Consider the following 23,703-nt stretch of genomic DNA (forward strand, 5'->3'; position numbering starts at 1 on the left):
AGATTGGAACTGTTTTTCTGTGAATTCCTTCTTTGGTAGTCTGAAGTGCTCAAGATCACTGCGCAAGATGTGTAAGTTCTGGGCTGCACTTTCACTAATGTGATACAAGGTCATTTTTGTGCATCAGTTACCCTTGCAGGTTGCCTACCCCTGTAAGGAAAATGTGATAGAATGACATCAGTGGGCCCATGAAGTGTTCTTCACTCAAGCTAGAGCGTAAATGATGCCTAATAATCACTGTCTGTGTTGAGAATCAAAACTCAAGTAATCTAGCCAGTACAGTTCTCAAGTAAAATTTAGCTTTACATTGCTATAAACAGTGCACTTGAAACACTTTCATAAAATTAGTATTGATCAATTGGCTAACTATAAAATTCTCGCCAACTTAATGATAAGCAACCAACGGTCTCGTGCTGTTTGTAGCTGATACTTTGCAGATCCCTGACTGTTTGAACACAAATATTTGTTCTTTAACTTCATGTGCATATATTTACATAATGTTATTTTAGTGTATTGGGGAAAAAATACATTTTGACTTCATTAAAAAAATTGTTCAGATTATGGATAACATTGGTGTAAGTGAACAATAAATAATGTTTATGAAATCTGAGGTTCTCACAGCAGCGAAAATGATGATCTGGGTTGTGACACCATGTGGACTCATAGGTAGATACCAGCATTTCAGAGGAACACTCTGACCATCCTCATTGCACTTACTGTTGAACTATGTTCTTGTTCTCTACACCAGTGGTATTCAACCTTTTTTGTTTGCATACCCCCAGATATAAATTCTCTTCAGCTTTGTACCCCGAAAGTTGTTGGTGTATAATTCAAGTTATACATAGTATATAATCTACATCTAAAATAAATTACATTACTCATTATTCAGTGTTTATCATAAAATAATATATATATATATATATATATATTAATTTCACATACCCCTAAGATGTCTTCGCGTACCCCAGGTTGAATACCACTGCTCTACACCACTTCTAACAAAATTAGGCCATCATTCTGGACATTTCAGAGGAGCATCATGAACAAAATTGTTTCTGCAGTTGGATTCAGTTTTAATTTTAATTTTTATTTTGGTTTGAATTTTCAGCATCAGGCCTGCAGCTATTTATTGCAAAGGATGGTACAACTGCACTGGGCAGCCATGAGGTAAAGAGTCAGATGTCAGCAGGAGTATTTAAGCAAGTAGTCATGGATTCAGACAACAGGTAACCTTTAGTGGGGCAGTGCTGTATTAGTTTAGGCTAGACAGAATCATGAGATTTAGTATGTGTTGACCAGGACAATGGTCTTGTGAAATGTGACATATTTTGGTGATTGACAGAGAGTGAAATAAGACAATAAGTATAGGCTGCCATTGCTTGAGATGTAGTAGTTAAAAATTACGTTTGTCTTTGAATGTGACCAATGTGTTGTGTGGGTGTTATAAGCAATCATGTGTTAAAGGTCTATATTGCTCAGGTTACTTATGGCATTAGATTTGGTTTATTTATTGTATGAACAGTATATTTAGGATTTATGCCTCTTTAAAGATGATTTCATAGCCTTGTGTCAAGCACTAGAACAATTTTATTTATGAGTAACGAATCCATAATTATTAATGCTGAAAAGTGCAGAAGTGATATGTGTTTAGTTCTGTTTCATTGCTTGGCATATGTGTAACATATATCCATAAACTTATTGCTATGCATTGCCACAGCAATAAATAATAGCACATTGGTTAGTAAGATATGCATTTATAAGTTTTTTTATAATAATTATTTCATTGCTTTTACTTGAATACCCCAGGTGAAGAATGGTTGCTTGTGCTAGCACAGGTTTAAACAGTTTAGCAAAATCATTTTAGTACAATTTGGCCAGAGTACCTATGTGAGCAATAATTCCTTTAGCATATTAATTTATCATTCCTGTGACCTTCCAGCAGTGAAGGATTCTGCCTATAGATTACTGAGCACAATAATTGAATTGAAAGAAACTGAGCTTTGAAAGATAGTCTGAAATTTTATACTTCATAGCGTTTGTATTTGATTACATACATAACTTTTGTTAAAATACAGAAGAATAAACTGATACAGATAAGTTATTCTAATAGTGACAGATGTTTACTTGATTCTGCATGTGAACTCAGAAATTCAGGATTACTGCGTGAAGCAGCATTAGGCCTAAATTGTTGATTGATTTAATATGGCCTTGCACTACTGGAGCAAGTTTCTGTTTGTGTTATGTTGGTCCTCTGCATTGTAATTCCATGCAGACTTCTACGTAGCTTATAAGTCTGCATGATAATAAAACCCAGAAGACCAGCTTTGATGTCTTTGCTGTAAGAACCTCAAATCTCTAAAGTTTGTTTCATAAGTTTACTCAATCTTAAATATGGGCATTAGCAATTCTGAAAATTTAAATTGCACGTCATTGTCAGTATTCACTACTTCATTTTATTTGAATGTGAAGTTGTTTCTATAATAATGTAATGTAATATTTTAACATTTTGCTAATACACGTAAGGTTGCTTACATCTTATCGTCTTCTTTAAGTTTCCATAAGACTGCTAAATAGCGTGTACTTTGTGCATATTTGATGTGAATGTTATCTGTACAATATATGAGTAATAGTTAATATTTAGTTTCTAAGAAATTCCCCCCCCCCCCCCCCACAAGTTAATTATGAGATCCTTTTTGGAGACAGTTGAATATAAGTGATTTGAAGTGTATTATGATAACTTACATGGACATTATCCATCATCATTGGTTCAAAAATTACACCAATATTAAAATTAAAGATTCTAATTTTTCTCAGTGTCTGAAATGTATGAAATTTTAAATTCTTTTAATTTGTGTATTGGTGTAATTTTGTATAACAAACAATGAACAGTGTCCAAATAAAATGTCATAATAATGCCAATATCCATTTGCCAAAAAATTATTTTTTTCTCATATTTTAAAATGATTTTCTTTTACATTCTGCCATTTGGCTTCAATCTTAAGATCAGTTCATAAACCTTGCCATCCACACGGTCCTATAGAAGATATAGTGTCAAAGGATTCTTCCTTCACATGTCGGTTGAAGGTGACTTTAATTCGAGTGGTATATCCCTGCTTAAAGACCTCATAATTTAAATACATGTGTCAAATAGGTGCAGTAGAATAGACTACTTACATTTAAGGATGAAAGTTGAGCACTAAATATTTAATATAAGCAGCATATTTGTTGCTTGAGTAAGTAAAAATAGAGTACAGTATTTTGTTTGGAAGTCACATTGAGTTATTTGTATGTAAGTCTTAACCTGTCAGAAGGTTATGAACAGACCAACAAGTGAATGTTTTGATTTTAGAAATATATAGTTAATGGATCTGTCTGTACATAATAATTCTGCTTAGGTGTTATTGATAAAATAGTATTCTTTACATTACATGTTGTATTTATAATTTTTATAATTTATTAGTTGAATTCCCAAATGAAGCCTTGACATAACTTTAATTATATACCATTGAATGGTATTAAGCTTTGAGGTGTGAAAAGTATAGGATTTTAGGTCACAGTATGAGTAATTAGGCATAAGTTGCAGAGTTCAGAATGTGGAAACACCAATGAACTATTTGTTTTAATTTATTGAACATTTTTCTGTGATAAATCTGTACAAAAACTTTAAAAGCCATCTACACTGTTCATAACCGTTTTATTTTTTGATTTGTCATTATCTTCAAATTATAATATTTGTTGACAGTTTTAACAGTGTCTTGTTAATTTCTTGACTTATTCTTGCATGTTTGTTCATGTACCTTTCAGTTTGACAGAAAACGTAACATCATATCAGACGTATTTTTTAAAATGAGGTCCATATGCCTTTTATTTTTTGAAGATTTTTAAGAATGCTTCAATAAAGTAAAATTTGTAAAACTAGAGAAGGAAACTTACAAAATCAGGGACCCATAGAATCATCAGTAGATGGAGAATGTTGAATATTTAATTTTTGTATTAAAAAGCTTTCTTCTTTCTTTCACAGGTAAACAGAATCTTTGTGTAAGATAGCAGGCATAAATGGGAAATCATTATTTTTATGGTAATGTGATATATTATGTTTGTGACACCATCCTATCTGAGCGATCTGTTGGAAGTGCTTTAAGCTAAAAAAATGTAGTAAACTTTTGATTATCGTTAATGTATTGGAAAGGGAGTGTCAGTGATTAAATATCACAAAATATTTTTTTAACAGCAATTTTTTTATGTAAGCTTCCCTTCAGTTAATCATTCATGGGTTATGTACAGTAGAGAACTCAAATTGTTATTTCAAATAATTCTTGCTTGTTTAGGTAACATTTGATTTTTTCTTCTTCTTTTTAATGTAAGTGGTGAGAATGTTTTAGATATTTTAGCTACAGCCCTTAAATATTTTTGTGTCTGTTCATGCTTATTTCTGGCTATGATAATGGATATGAAACTTTGTCCTCACTGTATTACACAGTTACAGATTGCTTCTCCTTGTGGTGACATCAAGAAATCTGTGATATGCTCTTTAGAGCAATTATGGTCTGCAGAGCTTGCGTTTCTGGCTTATATCCATAGGCCTTTCTTACAAAGTCACTTTTTGTTAGCATTATAAATCTATCCAGGTTTTTTCAGGTTGCTTGTAATACAGGCAAAAAGCAGCTAGCAGCTGAACTACTATTCCTTATACATTCCCCTTGTGTTGTACTTTTATATCTCTTGATCACCATGGTGAGGAGATATTTAATGTCTTTTCCAGTCATAGCGTCAAGGATGTATCTGGCTGTGTGGGTCCAGAAAGCCTAGAAATTCTAACTTTGATTCAGTCTCCATCGAATGTGTGTTGTTCTTCATGACCATTATGATTTTATCATCTGTACCATAATTTGTAGCCAGGTAAACTGCAAACCATTCTTACTTTAAATCATCTTCTAATTTATATAATCTGTGTAAGACAGTATTTATGTGGGCACTGAAATGGCTTACAGTAGGTTTACAAGTTATAAAAAGTACATGATTCAATGTTCTGGGTGTAAATTCATTAATATATCTTGGTACCATTGGTTTTTATCCCGCTTTGGATCAGTGTAGCCCACAACCTACCACTCTGTTTCCTTAAGATCTTTCTTAATAATATCTTCCCATTTATGCCTAAGCCTTCCAAGTGATTTCTTCCCTTCAGGTTTTTGAACCAAAATTTTGTATGCATTTCTCATCTCTCCCATGTGTGCTATGTGCCCCACCTATCTCTTCCTTGATTTGATTTACCTATGATATTTGACGAAGCTTACAAATTATCAAGCTCCACGGTGTTCAGTTTTCTCCAGCCTCCCTATTAGATCCAAATACTTTCCTCAGCACCCTGTTATCAGACACACTTAATCCATGTTCTTCCCTTAATATGAGAGACCAAGTTTTGCACCTGTGCAAAGCAGTGTGGCAGTTGGGACAAAGCTCTGCTTTCTGCAGCCATTGGATATAGTAGGGAAGGAGATCAGAGGGATTGGGAAGGGTAACAGATGAGAAAGCTTATACTGTCCAAACTATAAACATTACTGCTGTTTTATTTCCTTTGTCCATAATGTCTTTGGTTTACATGGTATATGCATTTGTATTCCTTCTACCTGCAAGGTAATAGCATAGTAGAAATGCACAGTTTGGTCTCAGCTGCTGTAAATTATAGTTTTTTATATTTTAATCTTTGTTTTTAGATAGCAAATGGGAGACAAGCAATTCTAGTCTGCATGGTAGCAGACATTCCTTGAATTTCTCTGCTCTTAATTTTGTCATATGCTGATGTATCATCGCAGCAACCTTTATATTATGATTTTATCTTGTGAACAAATGTGAAAGTATAATTAACTTCTCATCATATTTGCTTTGAGGCCAACTTCCTTCCTAGCATTTACTAGAGCTTCTTTGTTTTTCTCAGATAATTAACATCATCAATTATAGACCAGAAGCTGATATGGCCCATTCAGTTCTATTTCCTCTTTGTTTTCTTGGACCTTCCTAATGTCATATTTCAAAGCAAAGTTGAAAAGCATTGGTGATAAGTCATCTCTTAGTTTGAGACCATTCTGAATAGGAACCAAGGAACTGAATGACCACTCATTCGTTGGTTCTGTTCTGACATATTCTGCACCTAAAATGTGGCACTTGACTGAAGCAGACTTCCTGTTTACTGTAGTGCTCTAGTTTTGTTGCATGCTTCATGGTCAAGTGCTGGTGTAACATGTGACCAGCTGTAGTTACTGGCAGTGGTACAGACAGGTTTCATTTGAACAATCCACATGCATGAGTCGGCAACAGCTTCCTGATTCATTTGTCACTTTCATGATATATAACATTGTTCTGAAACAGGAATTAATAATATAAAGACACTAATTCTACTAAATAAGTTCCTTTTTTTCCTATTTAGTTATCATGATTGCCATGGTGACCCAAACCTGAAAGTCAGTTTTATATTGTAATTTTTGGTAATGTATCATAGGAAATAAGCCTTACTGCATTGTCTTCCAGTTGCAACATGTGTTGTGAAAATTTAAAAATCAAAATTCCAATCATTCAGACATCAGTCATCAATTTGAATTCATAGTATCTTGTGTTTTTTGATCATAATGGGTCATGAATGGTATGTGAGAACTTTTATATGCATTTAACATGTATATGTTTAGTATAATATAAAAGTGCAGAATATAACTTTCGGTATTAGTTTTTTTTTTTTGGCCTATGGCATATGTTATTTTTCAAAGCTCAGTTTATATTCTTTGGTACCAAATAATCTTGCTAGGATGCAACTGAGAATTGGATGCGTGTGTGTGACATTAGAGAAGTCTGTTATGTGTATTGTGGTTGAACTGTTGACATATTGAACCATTTAATATAAGACTGTACAAGGTGAAAAATGTACAGTAGTAAATATCTGATGTCAATTTATTTATGTTTCATATAGAAACTTATTAAGTAGTGATAATATCATTAATGAAAAAGAACCAAGTAATAAAAATTTATTATGGTGATTCTGGCTGTCCAGAATGTCTTGGCATAATTAGTGTTGAATATTGTAGAAGAAAGAAACTTTGAACTCTTTCTTATCAACACTTTATTTATTTTTAAGCATTATAAGCCATGTATGCTCATTGCTGTTGTAATGCAGAAGTACTTTATCCTTCCCAGTGATTTTCATATGACAATTTTTAATGGTATTCAGAAAGTCAGTTTTTTCTTTGTTTAGTGGTCTAGGACATACTTTTACTTTCCATAATGATTTATACATTGGTTATTCCTTTGACTTCCTATATATTTCCTCAAAATATTCAAAATAATTTTATTATGCAGAATTAATTATAAAGAATATGTAATTCCTATGTAGTTATTACCTCTTTTTGTCACAATATGAAAGAAATTCTTGCTTCCATATTCAAACATTGTTGCTTGGTAGGGTGTGATATTGTAAAATGAAAAGAATTGCAGCTATTGCAGGAAATGGTAAAAATATGCATTACAGTTAAAGAAAGGGGATAAAATGTGTGTCTTGAAGGGAACATTTCTCCTGTATTAACTCTTTTGCTGCTTAATTTTTGTTCATACAAAATGCCTTGGCTGTGTAAATAAATTTGAAATTTTTTTAAATTTCATTTTATTTTATTTCCAAATTACTAGCAAATCCTATATTTGTAAGATTTAGAATATGGAAATAAGAGTTTATCACTGCCTTTTTATGTTTAAAAGAAGCAATGGCTACCACTTAACAGCATAGCAGTGTTTTTTAGCAATGTTTTTGAAGAATTATATTAAATGTAAGCAAAATATTTTACAAATTGTTAGCTCCCTTCTGGAAGGGAAAAAAACCTGAAATCTGTAGGATTATGAATTTTGAACTGTCAGTAATGTAGGTTACATGGAAACTGGCTGATAGCAAACTTTGCATAAGTGCAAACTTCACAGCAAAAGAGTTAAGGATACTCTAATTTGGTTCACCATTTATCTTAGTACTTGGTGTACACTGAAACAAGATTTTTTTCTGCCTGTAAAATTAGTAGCAGTTAGCTTTCACCAAAAGAATTTCTGTATGAAAAGTGTGTATCTTATTTTCAAAACAAATTACAACTTCTGTTTCCAGAAAATGCACTCATCCTGCATTTTTACATTTATGTTTCCCTCTTGATTTTTAGACTCAAAATTTTCTGCCACTTCATGAGTGAGTGATGTCCCAGGTGCTTCTTAAAATTATGCATGGACTAGAAATCAAATATTGATGTAGAATGCTGAGTATTGAAGAGTATTAAGTGGAGCTCATCCTGGGTAGTGGAACATTCTATTCAGTACATAAATTTTGATGCTTGTTGTCCAGAATATGTGGAAAGATGCAACCTGAAAGCATTCTGCAGGCGTTCATTGCTCTAAAATAACATTTTCTTATATTTTGTTACGTTTCAGATTCTTTATCTTTGGTATCTTCAAATTATTATAAATGATCTTTGATAGCAAATAAAAATTAATCCTTACTATGGATTCAACACAGCAGTTCAGAAATAGTTTCACAGTCCATAACTTTGTACTTTTGAGAGCTAATAACGTTGTGGTATGAAGTAACTATATTGTCACAGACTGAGTGTGTGTAGCTTAATTAATATGAATACCATAAGTCTGCTAGTCATGGGGTTCTTTTTTATGTTACTGGTCCAGATTTCAAATTCAACAGGTGAGCATCAAATCTTGTGCCATTGTCTTAATACTATAACAATGGTAACAATGGTGTGTAAATGTTATTGAGCACTTGTTTATAATTGGATGGACAATATTGCTTGGGCCTTCTTTTCACAGAACATTATAAATCAAAATTAAATTTGCTTAAGAACTGTTAGTGTAGACAATATAAAATTTAATTGAAATCAAATAAATAGGTTTGGGAGTGAAATATAGGGACACAGACTTTGCCTTCCCATTGTACATTGAATTTATGCACCATGTGTGAAGAATGCTTACAAATGGTAAATGGTCTATGTTGTGAGAATAATACTGTTCCATCCTGTCATGAGTTTGAAATAAAGAGCTGAGGTTGCAGATGTAAGAGACTTGGTGGCTGGATTTTCTCTCTTCCCTTTTAATGAATCTGCATCTGGATTCAAGTATTTGGCTGCCATGTGCATTGCATGTTGTGTGCAAAATGGCATACAGTGTGATGAACCAAGAAGTGACTGGAGGTGTGTATTATAAGAATAGGCAAATTTCATAAATCTTTCTCTTGTTGAGTGACATTTAAATTTTCTGTAAGTTTTTGCACAGTTGGTCAAAAAATTATTAGCCCTGTATGGATCCATTGCCATATTTATGTCTTGAGCCAGATGAATCCAATCCGCATATTCACTATTATTTGTTAAGATCCCTTTTGCTATTATTTGTTTGTGCCTTGTTCTCTAAAGTGGGTTCTTTCCTTCAAAATTTCCAAGTACAGTTACGTATGCATCTCATAACTGACATGCAACATGCCCGCCTATCTCACCCCTCTCTGTTAGATCATCATTATCTTTGTTGAAGAGTACACTATGCAAGAGTGCATTTTGCTTGCTGAGTGTAGGCTTGTTTATGGGTTTTTATGATTTTGAAACTAAACAGCATCAACCAATTAATAATTACAGTGGAGATGAATTGTTTCTTTTTGTAGTAGGAACAGGATTTTTAAATATTAAGAAGAGATTCGATTTCAAAGGGTTTATCACAGACTCGAACGCAAAAAAATGTGAAACTTGCCCTACACTGTAGACCACTTCTCTGTCGTGTCCATGAAGCGGGTAGTCTAAGTAATCAAATGTAGGCTGTACATCTAAACTAGTGTGAGTGACTCCAGATTTCTCCAATAGGCAACTCTCGGTTTATGAACGAGTTCCGTTCCAAGACGTTCGTTATACGTTTTTGTTCGTTATGTGTATCTTGCATTCCTGAGCTTTTACGATACGTGTCGTATACGTTAACAGCCATTTTAAAGCATGAAAACCATGTACTAAATAAACATTATAATAGAGGGAATCGCCGATTTCTTTCCCATGAGAAAACATTCTACGCGGCGTGGCATGTAAACTAACGTGTTTTACTGGCTAGATTAATTTTGATATCCAAGAACAGTTCGGTATAATTATCATGTAATAATTTTCTGATAAAATATTCTAATAAATACATTTTTTAAAATTTTATTTATTTAAATCTTACAATTATGTTCACTATGCGTTTGGCATTTCGTTCTATAAGGAACTCTTTCTATTGGCGAATTTAATAAATGTTGACGTTCGTTATAGCGAATGTTCGTAAATTGAGCGTTCGTAAACCGAGATATGGCGCGACAGTGCCCTTATCATGACTTTGAGTTTTCGATGCTTCTACCCGGGTTATGGGATACCCAAGGAGATAAACGGGTCAGAAAATGTTCGTGGGCCCATTAGTTCATGTCTTTGCCAATAGAGGGCGAAGCAGGTCACCTAGCTTTGAGTTTTCGATGTTTCTATCCGGGTTATAGGATACCCAAGGAGGTCAGATAATTTTCGCGGGCCCATTACTTTATACCTTTCCTACAGATGGCGCGGCAATACACTTAATCTTTAAAATAGTTCATGCCCTCGCTAATATATGGCGCGGCAGTACACTTATCTTAACATTAGTTCATGTCTGCCGATGCAGGTCACCTAGCGTTACAGCGAATGTTCGTAAATTGAGCGTTTGTGAACCGAGAGTTGCTTGTATTGTCATTCTCATTTGAAACAAAGAAACAAAAACAGCGAACGTTGTTCTCACACTCGGACCATTTTGAGCCATTTCTACGTTTTATTACGATTTGTTTACAGTAACGTATATTGGATCACTGCCTACTTTAACTAGTTACGTCTATCTTAATGTGAAAAATTTAGGTAAATTTACTCTCGAATAAATTAGCACGGCGAGGGCGCAAATGTAAAACTCCACATGTTCACTTTTAAAAGGCAACCCTTCCCATTCTTCCCTATTAAACAGTCGTTCCAGCTATGATATCCCTTCTTAAAATCGAACTCTGATTTTTTAGCTCACTGATACTCTCTTTCCTGACGAGGCTGTTATTGTTCTCATTATAATCAACACAAATTAGTTTTGTGCGAAGTTCAAATTACAGCTAAATTCAGTTATTTAAAAAAGTACTGTGAATATATTTCTTTGGGAACATAAAATTTCTATTGTTGAAAAGCCACAAATAAGCGTGAACTGTTGATAGAAAGTCGGAGACGTTCTTTCCACTTGTGTTGTGGAATATCAAGTGAATCCCATGTTTTAGAGCTATTAGGTGAAGTGCTGTTAAGACTCCTTTTTGAAAGGGAATCGAGAATTGTGATTGCAACCAACGGTCGTTGTAATATTTAGCGTCGTCTGACGCATAGAATTGAGTTTACACTTAAGAAGCAATTAGTATGAACTCTGTTACAACGGGAAGTCAATGTCATCCTTCGCCCGCATTGTTATTCCCTCATATCCTGGAACTGGTAGATAGTGTCTCCAAACCGGAATCGAACCTTCACAATATCGATATCTCGTTGCGGGGGTCGATATATCTACAACAAGAAACAGGGGAAAAGTTCTAAATTACAAAACGCGTTCTAAGATAGAAAAATTTGTGGCTAATTTGGTGGAAGGAGATAAATACTTCATTATGTAGACAGAATATTGCATTTTATTTCTCTCAAACCTTGTCTGACAGCAATTAGTACACTCATATAGCGACTAACTTTTCCCACAAATGAGTTCGTGCCTATAAATTTCGGATACATCTGCTCTGAACACCTGTTGTGGTTCATAATGTAAGTTAAAATGTATTCAGACTACATCACTAAAGATTTAAACCCTATTATTTGATATTTTCGTCAATAAAAATTATAAACTGTCATGTAAACATACAAATAAACGAAGACATTTATTTTCCAAATTTGGGTTTGGGTCCAGTGGCGAGTTCTTGTGAACAAGGCTAGGAATTTCTGAGCTGTCATTTTCTCAAAAAAGGATTCTGCTTTATGGCGTAGGGACCTTCCGGGTGAATGCGACTACAAACTAAATTCCAATAAAAAAATCCAAGTGTAAACTGTAAAATAAAACATATTTTGACCAAGTAAAACGTTTGAAACAGCGTTTTATGAACCGCTTTAGCCATTATTAAATTAGTACAAGAATGTAAGTGAAATAACTGGAATATGAGATGGTATTGTTGGGATGGTGACATGAACTGGGCATGTGATTAGGAGAGGAGAAAATAGGAATACTTAAGCATTTTAGTAGGGAAAAGCTTTGAATGGAGAACCATTTGTAAGGTCATGGAGTTGGAAGATAATATTAAAATAAGTGATATGTTTCGATGGTGAAAGGTCATAGAATCGTGACCTTGGTATTTCGTCTTTGGGTTTATGAGTTAGTTATAGTTAGCAGAGCTTCGGTTTTGAGAGCGGTGCCCTGTGTAGCTACAGCAGTCAACATGGTCTGTCCGCTCCGACCAGTGTTACCGGCCGCCTTAGGCCCAACGAGTACATCGACAGTGTCAACCCACGCTGCCTATTGTCACGTGATATTAACTGCCCAGGGTCACGCATAAGCCAGGACATCTCAGCGGTTCAGCCATCTGATGAAGTTGTATCCTCTGGTGTCTTCTGCTTTTGTGTTCCATTGAAAGGAACAAGGTTGCCAAGAGTTGAACGAACAGAGGTAGAGATGAAGAGGGACTACGCTGATATATCCCTTTCCTTTGGAGGATTTTTCTTCAGTGGACGATGTTGTAGGCCAAGCATGTACAATTCAATATCTACGAAGGGCAACTTATGTAGCGGTCACTTTTTTTTTTTTGGGGGGGGGGGGGGGCATCAAGTGACTGCTTAACTGAGCCAAAATTTGTTGACCCCAGTCTTCGTGCCTGTGGTTGAACAGTAAAATGCGCGTTTGACCACAATCAATACAAAGTAGATGAAAATATAATGTGGACGGAAATCAAATTGAGGGCGCACGTGTTATGTGAATATTTAACTCGTATTTATTTTTCTCAGAAAATATTGTCAGGATACAGCAAGTTCACGCGTACCTTAGATTTGTCTACGTTGCTGTCATGAAGACACGAAGTTTTATTTATCCAGGTATTTGTGGAAGAAAGCGGAGATTATATTGGAGGCAATGGAAAAGCAATGGGAAACTGCTTCGTCATCTTTAAAAAAAGAAAATTGACGTAGATTGTAGATGAGGCGAAAAGAGTAGATTTGTTGAACCTCGACACGAATACCGTATTTCACCGTCTGACCAAAGTTGTGTGTACCAGACACTGATGTATAGCGGAACAGTCGCATTGTAGAATTCGTGTCTGTTGGGAGTGGAGGGTAGATGCTAACCTTGGAAGGAGCCTTTGTGTTCAACGAGAATACGGATTTAGGAGGTCCGTGGAACACATTCACGCACATCACAGGTCTGAAGTAGGTAGCAGTTAACCAAGATGTGTGTCGATAATATGAACTTCCTCTAAACATTTGCAACTCATATTAATTGTGAGATTTTTATTAAGATACAAAAGAGTAAAAAAAATATGTGCGAAAGAAAACAAGACTTGAGGAAAGAGTGGTAAGAAATAAAAGAAAATACATAGAGGCGGAGAACTGAGATAGAAAAAAGGATAGAATTAAAGAAGGACAGAACTTGAAACAGACGGACAGGAAAAATTTGGAGGTAAAGAGACATAACAGCAAAGCCACAGAAGAAGGAAGACAAACAAAGGTATCTTGTTTTATAATTTAGACGACGGACAATTTAACATATTATAAAGCACCGTCGTCAGAAACCTTCAGACTTTGATTGAAGTGGCTTAGAACAGAGCCCAGCAGCGGGATATTATGAACACAGTGATGGACATTGAGGTTCTGTAAAACGAGATTATATCTGAGAACAGCTGAGATCAAGTTTTTAAGTTCAGAGATTGTACCGTGGCCCCCTATGTCGTGTTGAACTCGTGGACACCAGTCCTCCCGGATGTGCATCTGTCTCTCTGCCCTCATGTTGTATTTCTAGAACCATTTGACTGATATCAGCAACATTTTGTGCTGGTGAATGTAAAATTATTCCGTAAGTTCAAGTTTTGGTTGAAACTCGATGATACAACCTATAGTGCTGTTCCTACAGACGGAATTGCAGCAACTCTTTTGATGACGTTTTATTAGACACACGTGCAATTGCACGTGCGCACTTCAGTCATGAATGGACTGCCCGTTCCGATAAGGTGGATTGGACGTAGAGGACTCTCGGCATGGCCGGCGAACTCTGCGTGGGGATACAGCAAGAATCTTGTGTACATCACAGACGTCGAGATGGAGTACCAGTCGCGGCGTATGTGGGACAGCATGGACGTTGGGCGTCCCTTGCGAGTTGTGCAGAGAACTGTATAACGGCTTATGCTGGTCCTTTCGAATCCAACAGATACGAAGGTAACACAAACCAATTCCGTTTGTTTCTCATCTCGAGTATTTCAAGTGGGGCAAATTTTGAAACCGATTATCTCCGAAACGAAGACTTTCTGTCAAAACTGCATGCAACTTTGAACTCCAAAATATGCCTATAATACACTCTGTAGTTTATAGTACCCCGGAAATGGTTGTGGTAGGAAATCTAGGGGTACGCGATAACTTTACCCTAATGCAGTTGCCTTCTGTTCATGTCAAGATACGCGGAATATTAATCACTGGATCTGAAGTACTCCCCAGTGGTTATGAGGGTGGAATGGCGACCACGTTCTTGCTGCTTGTTGTTTACACGGGTCATGATTGATTACATCCAGGAAGTCATGAGGGTTCCAGGGGACAGAGAGCCACGAAATTTATTCAAATGTATAATTTATTCCATACATGGTGAGGAATTTTGCATAATATAAGAACAGAGTACTTCCATTTCAGTAATAAGGTTGTGAAAATTTGTGTTGCTAAAAGGTGGGGGATTTCTTGAATCACTGAGCTACTTAGAGTTTATTAATAAGGTCCCTGCTCCATACAGTTACTGTTGTTAGTTCGTAATGAAATTAAAATTACTTCATATGCCTTTCTGGTTAATCTTACATGTGAATATCCATTATTTTTGACTGTGACGTCTCTTAAACTCTTTAAAGATGAAGGTCACCTAAATAATATTTAATAATTCAGTCCGTAGCTCGAAGAAAGTACCACACTTCACCATTATCGCTGTTTTAAGTGACAGTTATAAGAGACACATAATAAAAATGCAGAATTGTTGATTGTTAGAGCGGGTGGAGCATACAGTTACAGCTGAGCTTTAAATTATTAATTTAAACACAGGGAAATTAATTATATGGTGAATAAATACGCTTAGACGTGCTGGAAATAATACCATTTATGGAATATTATTTGTGTGAGTCAATCAGGACACGAACATCGGAAAATCCATTGCTGTTTCACCCAGCAGCTGAGGTAGATAATTAGGCAGGCAGTCGCGTGACCCTTGTGTAAGCCTACGAGAGACGATCCAGGTGGGCAGCTGTGTCGGTATAACGGTGTGTCGTCTGGCACGTGTCTTCATTGTTATTGTTCAGTACACACAAAATCCTTCATAATAATGAGTATCGAGAAAGACAGCTCTTTATACTTTCCTCATTAGTATAATGTTATCAGAATTACCAAAGAAGAACTCTAGCAGTATGTCAAATTGTTTTCTTGAACGTCGTCCATCGTCGAAATTCTTAATACAATCACAATGTTTCGGAAGCTGAATTCTGCTTCCTCCTTCAGGTAAAAACGGAAGGGGACAGAAACCATATGTTAAATATTGTAATATAAATGTCTCTGGAATATTTATATGGCATTGATGGAAAAATTTAAAGGACAATAGACGTCATTTCTTCTCAGAACTTCTCATTTTCAGTATAATACGTAATCTACAAGTGATTACGCGGTACCGGTTCACAAAAAGCAACATAACCTAAAGAGATCTTTTCAGTTGCTAGGAACTCCATGTGTCCACGTCATGGTCTGTGCCCGCTAACGTGTTTTTTTATTCAATTGTCCCGAACGCCAATTGTTTCCTGTAGCATACCTCACAGACAGAAAAGCCCATGGGAGTTCATTGTGTGCATGGAATACTACCGCAACAAGGGAAAGATTTCTTCAGAAAAGCTTTCATAACACTGCTTACAAAGTTGTATTAGGAATGTTTTATAGCAATTGTATTAGTTTCAGCTACGTAAAATGTAAAAGTAAAAAAAAAAACTGTCCTACTGTACACCATGTAGGCGCTTGGGGGGGGGGGGGATGATTAACGTCACGCCTCGGCCGCGCTTTACCCCCAGGAAAGGATCCCGGTACCCATTGGATAGGAGGCTGGGTGGGCCCCAGAGCCTGTTTGGATGCAGAGGCTAGAGGAAAAATCCTCTGCTCCCGTTGGGGATCGAACCCCGGTCGTCCAGTCCGTAGTCAGTCACTATACTGACTGAGAATCTAGAAAGTGATATAACCCACAGTGGTATATTTCGATAAGAAATTGCCTACAGTCTGTTTATAGTAATTTCATAATTTAGTTTTCTTTAGCTAAAATTCACAAGTAACTTGTGAAACTTTCAGATACTTAATTGGTAAGATCCTTCGACAGGGGAAATTGGCCAACATTTCAGAGCTGCTTACTGTCTTCATCATTAGGACGATTTGCGAGACAACAAGGCGCAACACCCCATTGTCTTCATACTCGCTGCCGTGAGAACCTGAAATCTTACAGCTTCATTTCAGTTCATATTTTGACCGTCTGCTGTTCATAACCTAACGTGATTGGTTAGTCTAATAATCGTCAACTTCTACGGAAAGGACTTGTGGCCTTTTTACAACTCAGAATTACTTATCGAATTACAAATTAGTTTAGGTATTTGACAGAACTCCCCGATCGGGTGATCATCCTGTCGCAAGGCCTCTGCCTACACACGACAGCACAACGTAAAAAGGCGTGGATAAACATCCATGTCTTGAGTGGGATTCGAATCCGCGGCCAAGACCCACGCCCTAGACCGCGCTGTTACTGAGATCGATTAATGAAAATATTTATAAAATTATATTAACTGACTGTGGAACAGATCTTATGGGGTCGTTCAGTTAGCCAAGAAAATCCCACCCGCCTTTTATGGAACTCGGAAGTTGATAACCGTGTTCAACAAGGTTGAGTCTTTCACCTTGTCATTTGAAGTCTTCGAGTCCAGACACTAAAACAAACTGTGCTTTGTACCAAAGAATTTGATACGTTCACGAAGCAACTACCACGCGTCTTCTGAATGCATCAGTTACTCCCATCATAACCCGCATCACAAAACGTGTTTTTAGAAGACCCAGTACTACCTAAACGAGTTTCAGTTATATAAAAAATTTCAACGGTCTTAGGGGTTAAGAACTGAGCAAGGTCTAGTCTTTTATTCGGTAAGTTTTCAATAAGAAAGTCAGGAGGGTATGAGTGCTGCCATGTGCAGTACCTTCACGCAAGAAGTTGACCTAAGGAGGCAGGGTAAGACACGCCCAGCCCTTTTTAAACGCGTTGCCTTAGGCGTCGTAGTGGTACGATTATTTATTTCTCCGACCCTTTTGCATCAGGCCTCCAGACCTCCTCAACTCCACATTAAAAATTAAATATGTGTATAATTGTAAGATTTGACGATTTCACAACGGTGAGTTTGAAGATATCTGTCTTCTGGGTTGATGCGCTGTGTAGTCTAGTAGATGAATCGCCCTGATGACGGAGGCAGTATGACCTCTGAAACGTTCGTTAACATCGACCAGACTACACAGTACAACAACCCAGAAGACAGAAATCTTCATCGCCCTGATGACGGAGGCAGTATGACCTCTGAAACGTTGGTTAACATCGACCAGACTACACAGCGCAACAACCCAGAAGACGGAAATCTTCATGTGTATAGTTGTTCCCTACCAAGTCACGGTGGCGTATAGGGGAGTGGAGGTACATTAAAACAAATTGTTTATCTCGTAACTATATCGAATTAAGTGGTCAGTTTCACGCCTCGGCCGCTTTATTACCTAGCGAAAGACCACTGCCCAGTAGGTATTTAATAGGAAGCTATGTATGTCACAGAACTAGTCTAGACGTGGCGAATGGAGACAAATGTTTTGTTAATAGAATGGGTAATAAACAATGAATTGTTCCTGCATCACGTAAATTCTTCCGCCATGCTTTAGATTTTTCTCTTGGAGTTTTCACCTGTGGTTGTTAATACGTCAGTGACTTAACAAGGATGCTCTTCGAGTGTTATGCTCTGTTGAATGAAGTAATACATTCACTAGGCTCAGATTTCTCCGTCTGGTTGAAGCAACAGGCGGACACTTTCTCACATTGTTCTCAGATAATTAAGTATATTCAAAGTTTCACTGAAATGTATTCATTTTACTTTCGTCTTTACAAAAGCCATGCAACAGAATCCTTCTTTGTGGTGCTGGTAATCGCTCAGCTAGTCAAAAAGTTCTCTGCCTTCTATAGAACCTAAAATGTTGTTGCTATGATCACAATATTTCGCTAGAAGTCCCCATTATGAGCCACATTAATCCATTTCACACCCTCCCAACTCGTAGTTTTTCACATTCTTTACGATAGTTGCCTACCATCTGCGCCTAGGTCTTCCAGGTAGTCTCTTCCTTCACACTTTCCAATCGCAACTTTGCATGCATTCCTCAATCGTCCCATGTATGCTACATGTCCCATTCTTATCACTCTTCTTGAGGCCTGTTTGGTGAATATTAGCAATTATGAAACTCCTTATTATGACATTTTCTCTATTGTCATAGTATTCCCTCTTCCGTACAAATATTCTTCTCAGCACCTTTTTCTCAGAAACTTTCAATTTATATTTGTGACTTGCAGTGAAAGATCAAGTTTCACTTCGAGTATAAGAGATAAAATTACAGTTCTGTGTGTTTTAACATAGTATTTAGATTTGTTATGCTTTTACTCATGTGAGACTGTAGCTACAGAATTTTAAACTGAGGTTTTATCTCCAAACGCAGTTAACAACAGTCTTCCCATGTTTCACAAAGAAACTGGCTCATTTACAACATGAATTCGGAGTTGCAGGCCCATACATCGTCAAATGGCGTTTGCTTCACGACAGTTTGTTGCATTTAAGTTAATATTTTTATTTGAAGCAATCTGACGTTTCATCACTCATTACCCGGAAGTTCCTATGATTCACGTAATAAGGGATTTAAGTTCCAACGGAAATGTAGCCGTGCCCATAACCGGAACAGAATTAAAATGGCAGGCGAGCAGCACAGACAAACTTTCCGGCACGGTACAGACATTACGTCATTGTCAACATCTGCTGACTGAATGGCTATTTCCCAGAACATGACAAAGTGTGATTTACTTAACGTGGTTACTACTGTGTCAGGTTTAGTATGAAATAGTAAAATATTTGTTCCGAAGTAATAGAATTAAATCACTTACTTGCCTCCTTGTGTTTAACAATTATCTGGCTGAATGACAAGGATAATAACTGACTAATAAATAAACGAATATTAGCTTGGTAATTAAACAACTGACTAAGAAACTAATAATGACTGTAGAAGTAAACTGATTGACTTTAACTTACTTACTGACTTCACAAAGTGTAGTAAGTGTGCAACTAAGTGACTGAGTAACAGACTGGCCAAGTAATTAGGCAACTGATTCACAAAATAATTAAGCATAACGCTCAATATTATTTGAAACGTGTTTCTATATGGCGAATAGGATCAGGCGATAGAACTATAATTTTTCACTCTGATCATTGTGACATTTGCATCGTCTGACTGAATGGCTCAGGCCATTAATATTTACAACATGCAATATTTAAAGTAAAACCATGGACCATGTAGATCTATCTAGTTTCGTTGTTTCTACCTGAGTGCACGTGTGATCGTCGGCAGTTTGTTTGGAATAGTCTCCTATATATGACGCAGGTTAGGCTTCTCAACATTTTCCACATTGCAGCACACTAAAATGTAGTTTAATAACTATCGGCACACCGAATCATGTAATATTGTGAAGATGTCTTCGTCTGTGGCGATGTATGGAGGCATAAACTATGCTAACACTGCATTTCATACTTCTTGTGTTTTAAGTTTATAGAAATAATTTACTGGTAGCAGAAATTGAAGGTTGAACATCTTTGTTATCTTCCCATCTCTTTATCCGCCTTTCAAGTGGACGTTTTCTAAGAGGTTTCCAAGCCAAAATTCTGTATACATTCATTGTCTCCCCATCCTAGCTGAATAAACTGTCCACCGTTAACGTCCTTGGTTTCACCACCGTAATAGTACAATTTTTCTCGTTACTTAATGCTTCCAGTTTCTCACTTCACTCTTAAAATTTCCGAATATTTTAGTGACCACTTTGTTTTCAAAAATTTGTAACTCAGCTTGTAACACTTCACACCTTATTTCTGCACACGGCACTATAAGGACAATCCACTTGTATTCACTAAATGGCAACTAATTCTTACGCCCTAATGTTAATAAGACAATTTAAACTTGCACATAGGATATTACATTTGAGTTTATATGGATTATACACCTGAAGATGTTTCATTTAGAACTGAAACATGTAGTGTAAAAGATGATGCTCTAATGTAAATCGAACATTTCGATAGAGAGCATCATTTTAATATATTTTAAATATTTAAATGTTAATTGTAATATTTTAATATTTAATAATAATATTTTATTGTGATTAGACTGATAAAATTGAACAAGTATATATTCTACACAATATGACGCAACATTATCATCTCAAGACAATTTAAACTAGAAGAAATATTGTAGTATACCTTTTAACACCTAGTTTTTCGTTGAACCAAATATATAAGCTCTGAAAATGAACACTGGGGGCCGAAAGGCATATGTTTTAGTATAAGCTCACATTTAGTAAATAACGGTAGCTGGTCTATAATATTCATAAATATTCAGCTCGTATTCTGCACTCGAAACAGACGACTATTTCAAGTATTCAGAAATTCGGAATGTGACATGGTCAATAAGCTGTTGGGGTCCTTTAGGAAAATGCTGGGATAACATCTCATAATAGGCCACGACTGCTTTGCCCACGTCCTTAAAATTCGTTATTCACGTAGTCTTGCCACCATAAGATTCTAATAATTAACAACGTCTACAGTTGAAGGAGTTAAGTAACCAGTAATCAATTATCCAGCCATCAATGTGGGAAGAAGACAGACTGGCAATTTATAACACAATAAATTTGTAGTCGTTTTATAAGTAACAGAATGTAGATCTTTAAAAAATAGAAATAAAAGTGTGACAAAAACGGCTGCTTCTGAACCCAGTTCGTGTTTTCCATGTTTCTGAGAAATGAGCCGTGCAGAACCTGATTTGAAACCCACTGCGGTCGGCAGGTCGGGCATAACCTGCCGTGGCTCGCTAGGAGTCTGTCAAAATCTGTTTAAGAAGAAAAACCTTATTGATACGAGTTGCAGTCAGCGGAGAGCAGGCGGTTTTACGGTAGGCCTGTCTGAGGTATTGAAACTAGAAACATCTTCGGAACGTATGCAGCCGTATTTTGCAAAGAAAGCCTCTTGATCATTGGCGACACAATGTTCCCGTTCTTACAGTTGAAAATGAAAACCGTCAATAAAATTATTGAGTTAATTAATTATTTAATCAAAATTAGCAACGCCTATGTCATTCCAAGGCTAATGGAAGTAAACGAGATCTCATCACATCAGGCATTCCTACTAATATTTTTGTATACATTTCTTATGTCTTATGTGCTTCATGTTCCGCCCACCCCGTTCTTATTGATTTGATCAACCTAGTAATTTATGAAGATTTCTGTCTTCTGGGTTGTTGCGCTGTGTAGTTTGGTCGCCCTGATGACGGAGGCAGTATGACCTCTGAAACGTTGGTTAACATCTACCAGACTACACAGCGCAACAACCCAGAAGACAGAAATCTTCATACTCACCGCTGTGAAAACCTCAAATCTTACCTAGTAATTTATCTTGAAGATTACAAATTATGGAGGTCCTCAGGAAGTTTTCTTCATTCCCCTGTTACGTCCTTCTTCTTATATCCAAATATTCTCCTCAGCACCTTCTTCTCTAACATCCTCATTCTGTGTTCTCTTTGTAATTCACTATTAGAATACAGTTCTTTTGATAATATTATTTTAATTCTGCATGCTTTCTAGATTTGGAATTGTAGCATGAGAAAGCTAAGCCAAACACATTCAGGAAGTACTGACGTTCAGTAATGTTATTTTACACGCACATGTGTGTAAGTATTATAAGGAGAATGTACTTATATCATAGGCTTCTTTATAAAAACTTTCCGCTTTGTGCTATGCCAGTGTTGAACTGTTTAAAATTCCTCACAAAGACCAGTAATGTACAAAGTTCCGATGTGAAATATCGTGACTGCTTTTTGTATCTCCCCTTGTTGAAGGCCAGCGGCCAGGTGACACGGTTAGCAGGACGACGTCGTTCTGAACTAGTGTTGACCAAACACGAGCAAGGCTCCGTGCAACCAGGTGGTCCATTGTCATGTTTGTGACATAAGCTTCACACTTCAATCAAAAAGGGCAGCAAAGCACGAATAGGAAGTATAAATATATCCAGTTAAATCTTAGCTACACATTTTGATCTTATTACAAATTTTACATTTGAAGTTATATTTTCTTAATATTACTCTTTCGATTCGTAGTCTTTATACGTTCTTTGCACTTTGTGTTTGAAATAAAGGCATACAATGCTTACCATGTTTGTCTGTCCGTCCGTCCGTCTGTCCACATAATTTATCTCGAGATCCTCCGGACGGATTTGGATTAAATTTGGTGTGCACGTTATTCTACGGTGTCCGTTATGTTATGAAGTCCACCCTAAAATATTACATTCTTAAGTTCCCACAATCGGTAACAACATGACGGACGAACGAAACTGTAAGGTGAGATCGACACTAGCGCCACTTAAAATACGGTCACACCATCATTTACAATAATAGATTTTCGAAAAATACGCGACCTTAACACTTAGCTTTTACCATAACCGGTAGCCTGATCGAGATTTTAACCCGATACCACCCGCAAACAAATACAGAGTAAAGCCGCTACAACAGTTTGTTTAATTGATTTAGTTGTACTGATTGGTCACCCCTGGCTTGTTCCTCGAAGTCAACGCTTTAAAACTCGAATGACAGATAAGGTGTTTGCTGTTTTGTACGTTTTAACGACATTCTGGGAGGACAAGCAACGTGGTTCGGTCACCGCGAGGTGCTCTTTTCCTTAAATTAAACATAACATCTGGCACGTGGGTAAAAGTGATACTGAGGGTTGGCGGAACTGTAAATGGATCTGCATTGGGTGCATAGTAAATTAGGGGTGTCGGTCACATCGCTCTCGAAACGACAGCGTGTCACACTCTCTACACAGCGGGGCAAGCATCTGCAACGCGTCCATCCAGCTCCTCCTGTAAGTACACAACAGGCATGACATTAATAAAGTTGCGTCCATCCAAACCGCCGAGTAATGCAAACATCGAAGACTCTCGCTTTCATAATCTCAGTAACAAAAATGGAAGACCCTGAACGAATATTTTTATTAGTAAATGTTTTTTGTTACACTTTTGTGGTAAGCCCTCGTAAACACGGTAATGAACCTTCCGATTCTGTAAAGATGGAC

The 23,703-nt window shown here is 36.6% G+C and overlaps 2 protein-coding genes across 7 annotated transcripts in view; both read left to right on the plus strand.

The window, feature by feature from the left end:
* Positions 1–9,083, plus strand: part of LOC110831224 (early estrogen-induced gene 1 protein) — a 58,419-nt gene extending 49,336 nt beyond the window's left edge. For all 5 annotated transcript variants that reach the window (XM_087340100.1, XM_022066987.2, XM_087340099.1 and 2 more), the window contains one exon: positions 1,109–9,083. In XM_087340100.1, the coding sequence (XP_087196226.1) occupies positions 1,109–1,230 (122 nt within the window). In that variant the 3' untranslated portion in view covers positions 1,231–9,083. The remainder of the gene's footprint in view (positions 1–1,108) is intronic.
* Positions 9,084–13,341: 4,258 nt separating this feature from the next.
* The window catches only part of LOC110831222 (uncharacterized), a 49,907-nt gene continuing 39,545 nt past the window's right edge, over positions 13,342–23,703 (plus strand). The window contains exon 1 of one of the 2 annotated variants that reach the window (XM_087340387.1): positions 13,342–14,471. In XM_087340387.1, the coding sequence (XP_087196513.1) occupies positions 14,439–14,471 (33 nt within the window). In that variant the 5' untranslated portion in view covers positions 13,342–14,438. Of the gene's footprint in view, positions 14,472–23,343; positions 23,494–23,703 lie in introns of those variants that run through there. The other variant, XM_087340385.1, reaches the window with a different exon arrangement.

Source organism: Zootermopsis nevadensis, unplaced genomic scaffold (genome assembly GCF_977971745.1).
Source record: "Zootermopsis nevadensis isolate Lab colony 2312 unplaced genomic scaffold, Znev_1.0 Znev_ptg000061l, whole genome shotgun sequence".
Lineage (NCBI taxonomy): Eukaryota > Metazoa > Arthropoda > Insecta > Blattodea > Termopsidae > Zootermopsis > Zootermopsis nevadensis.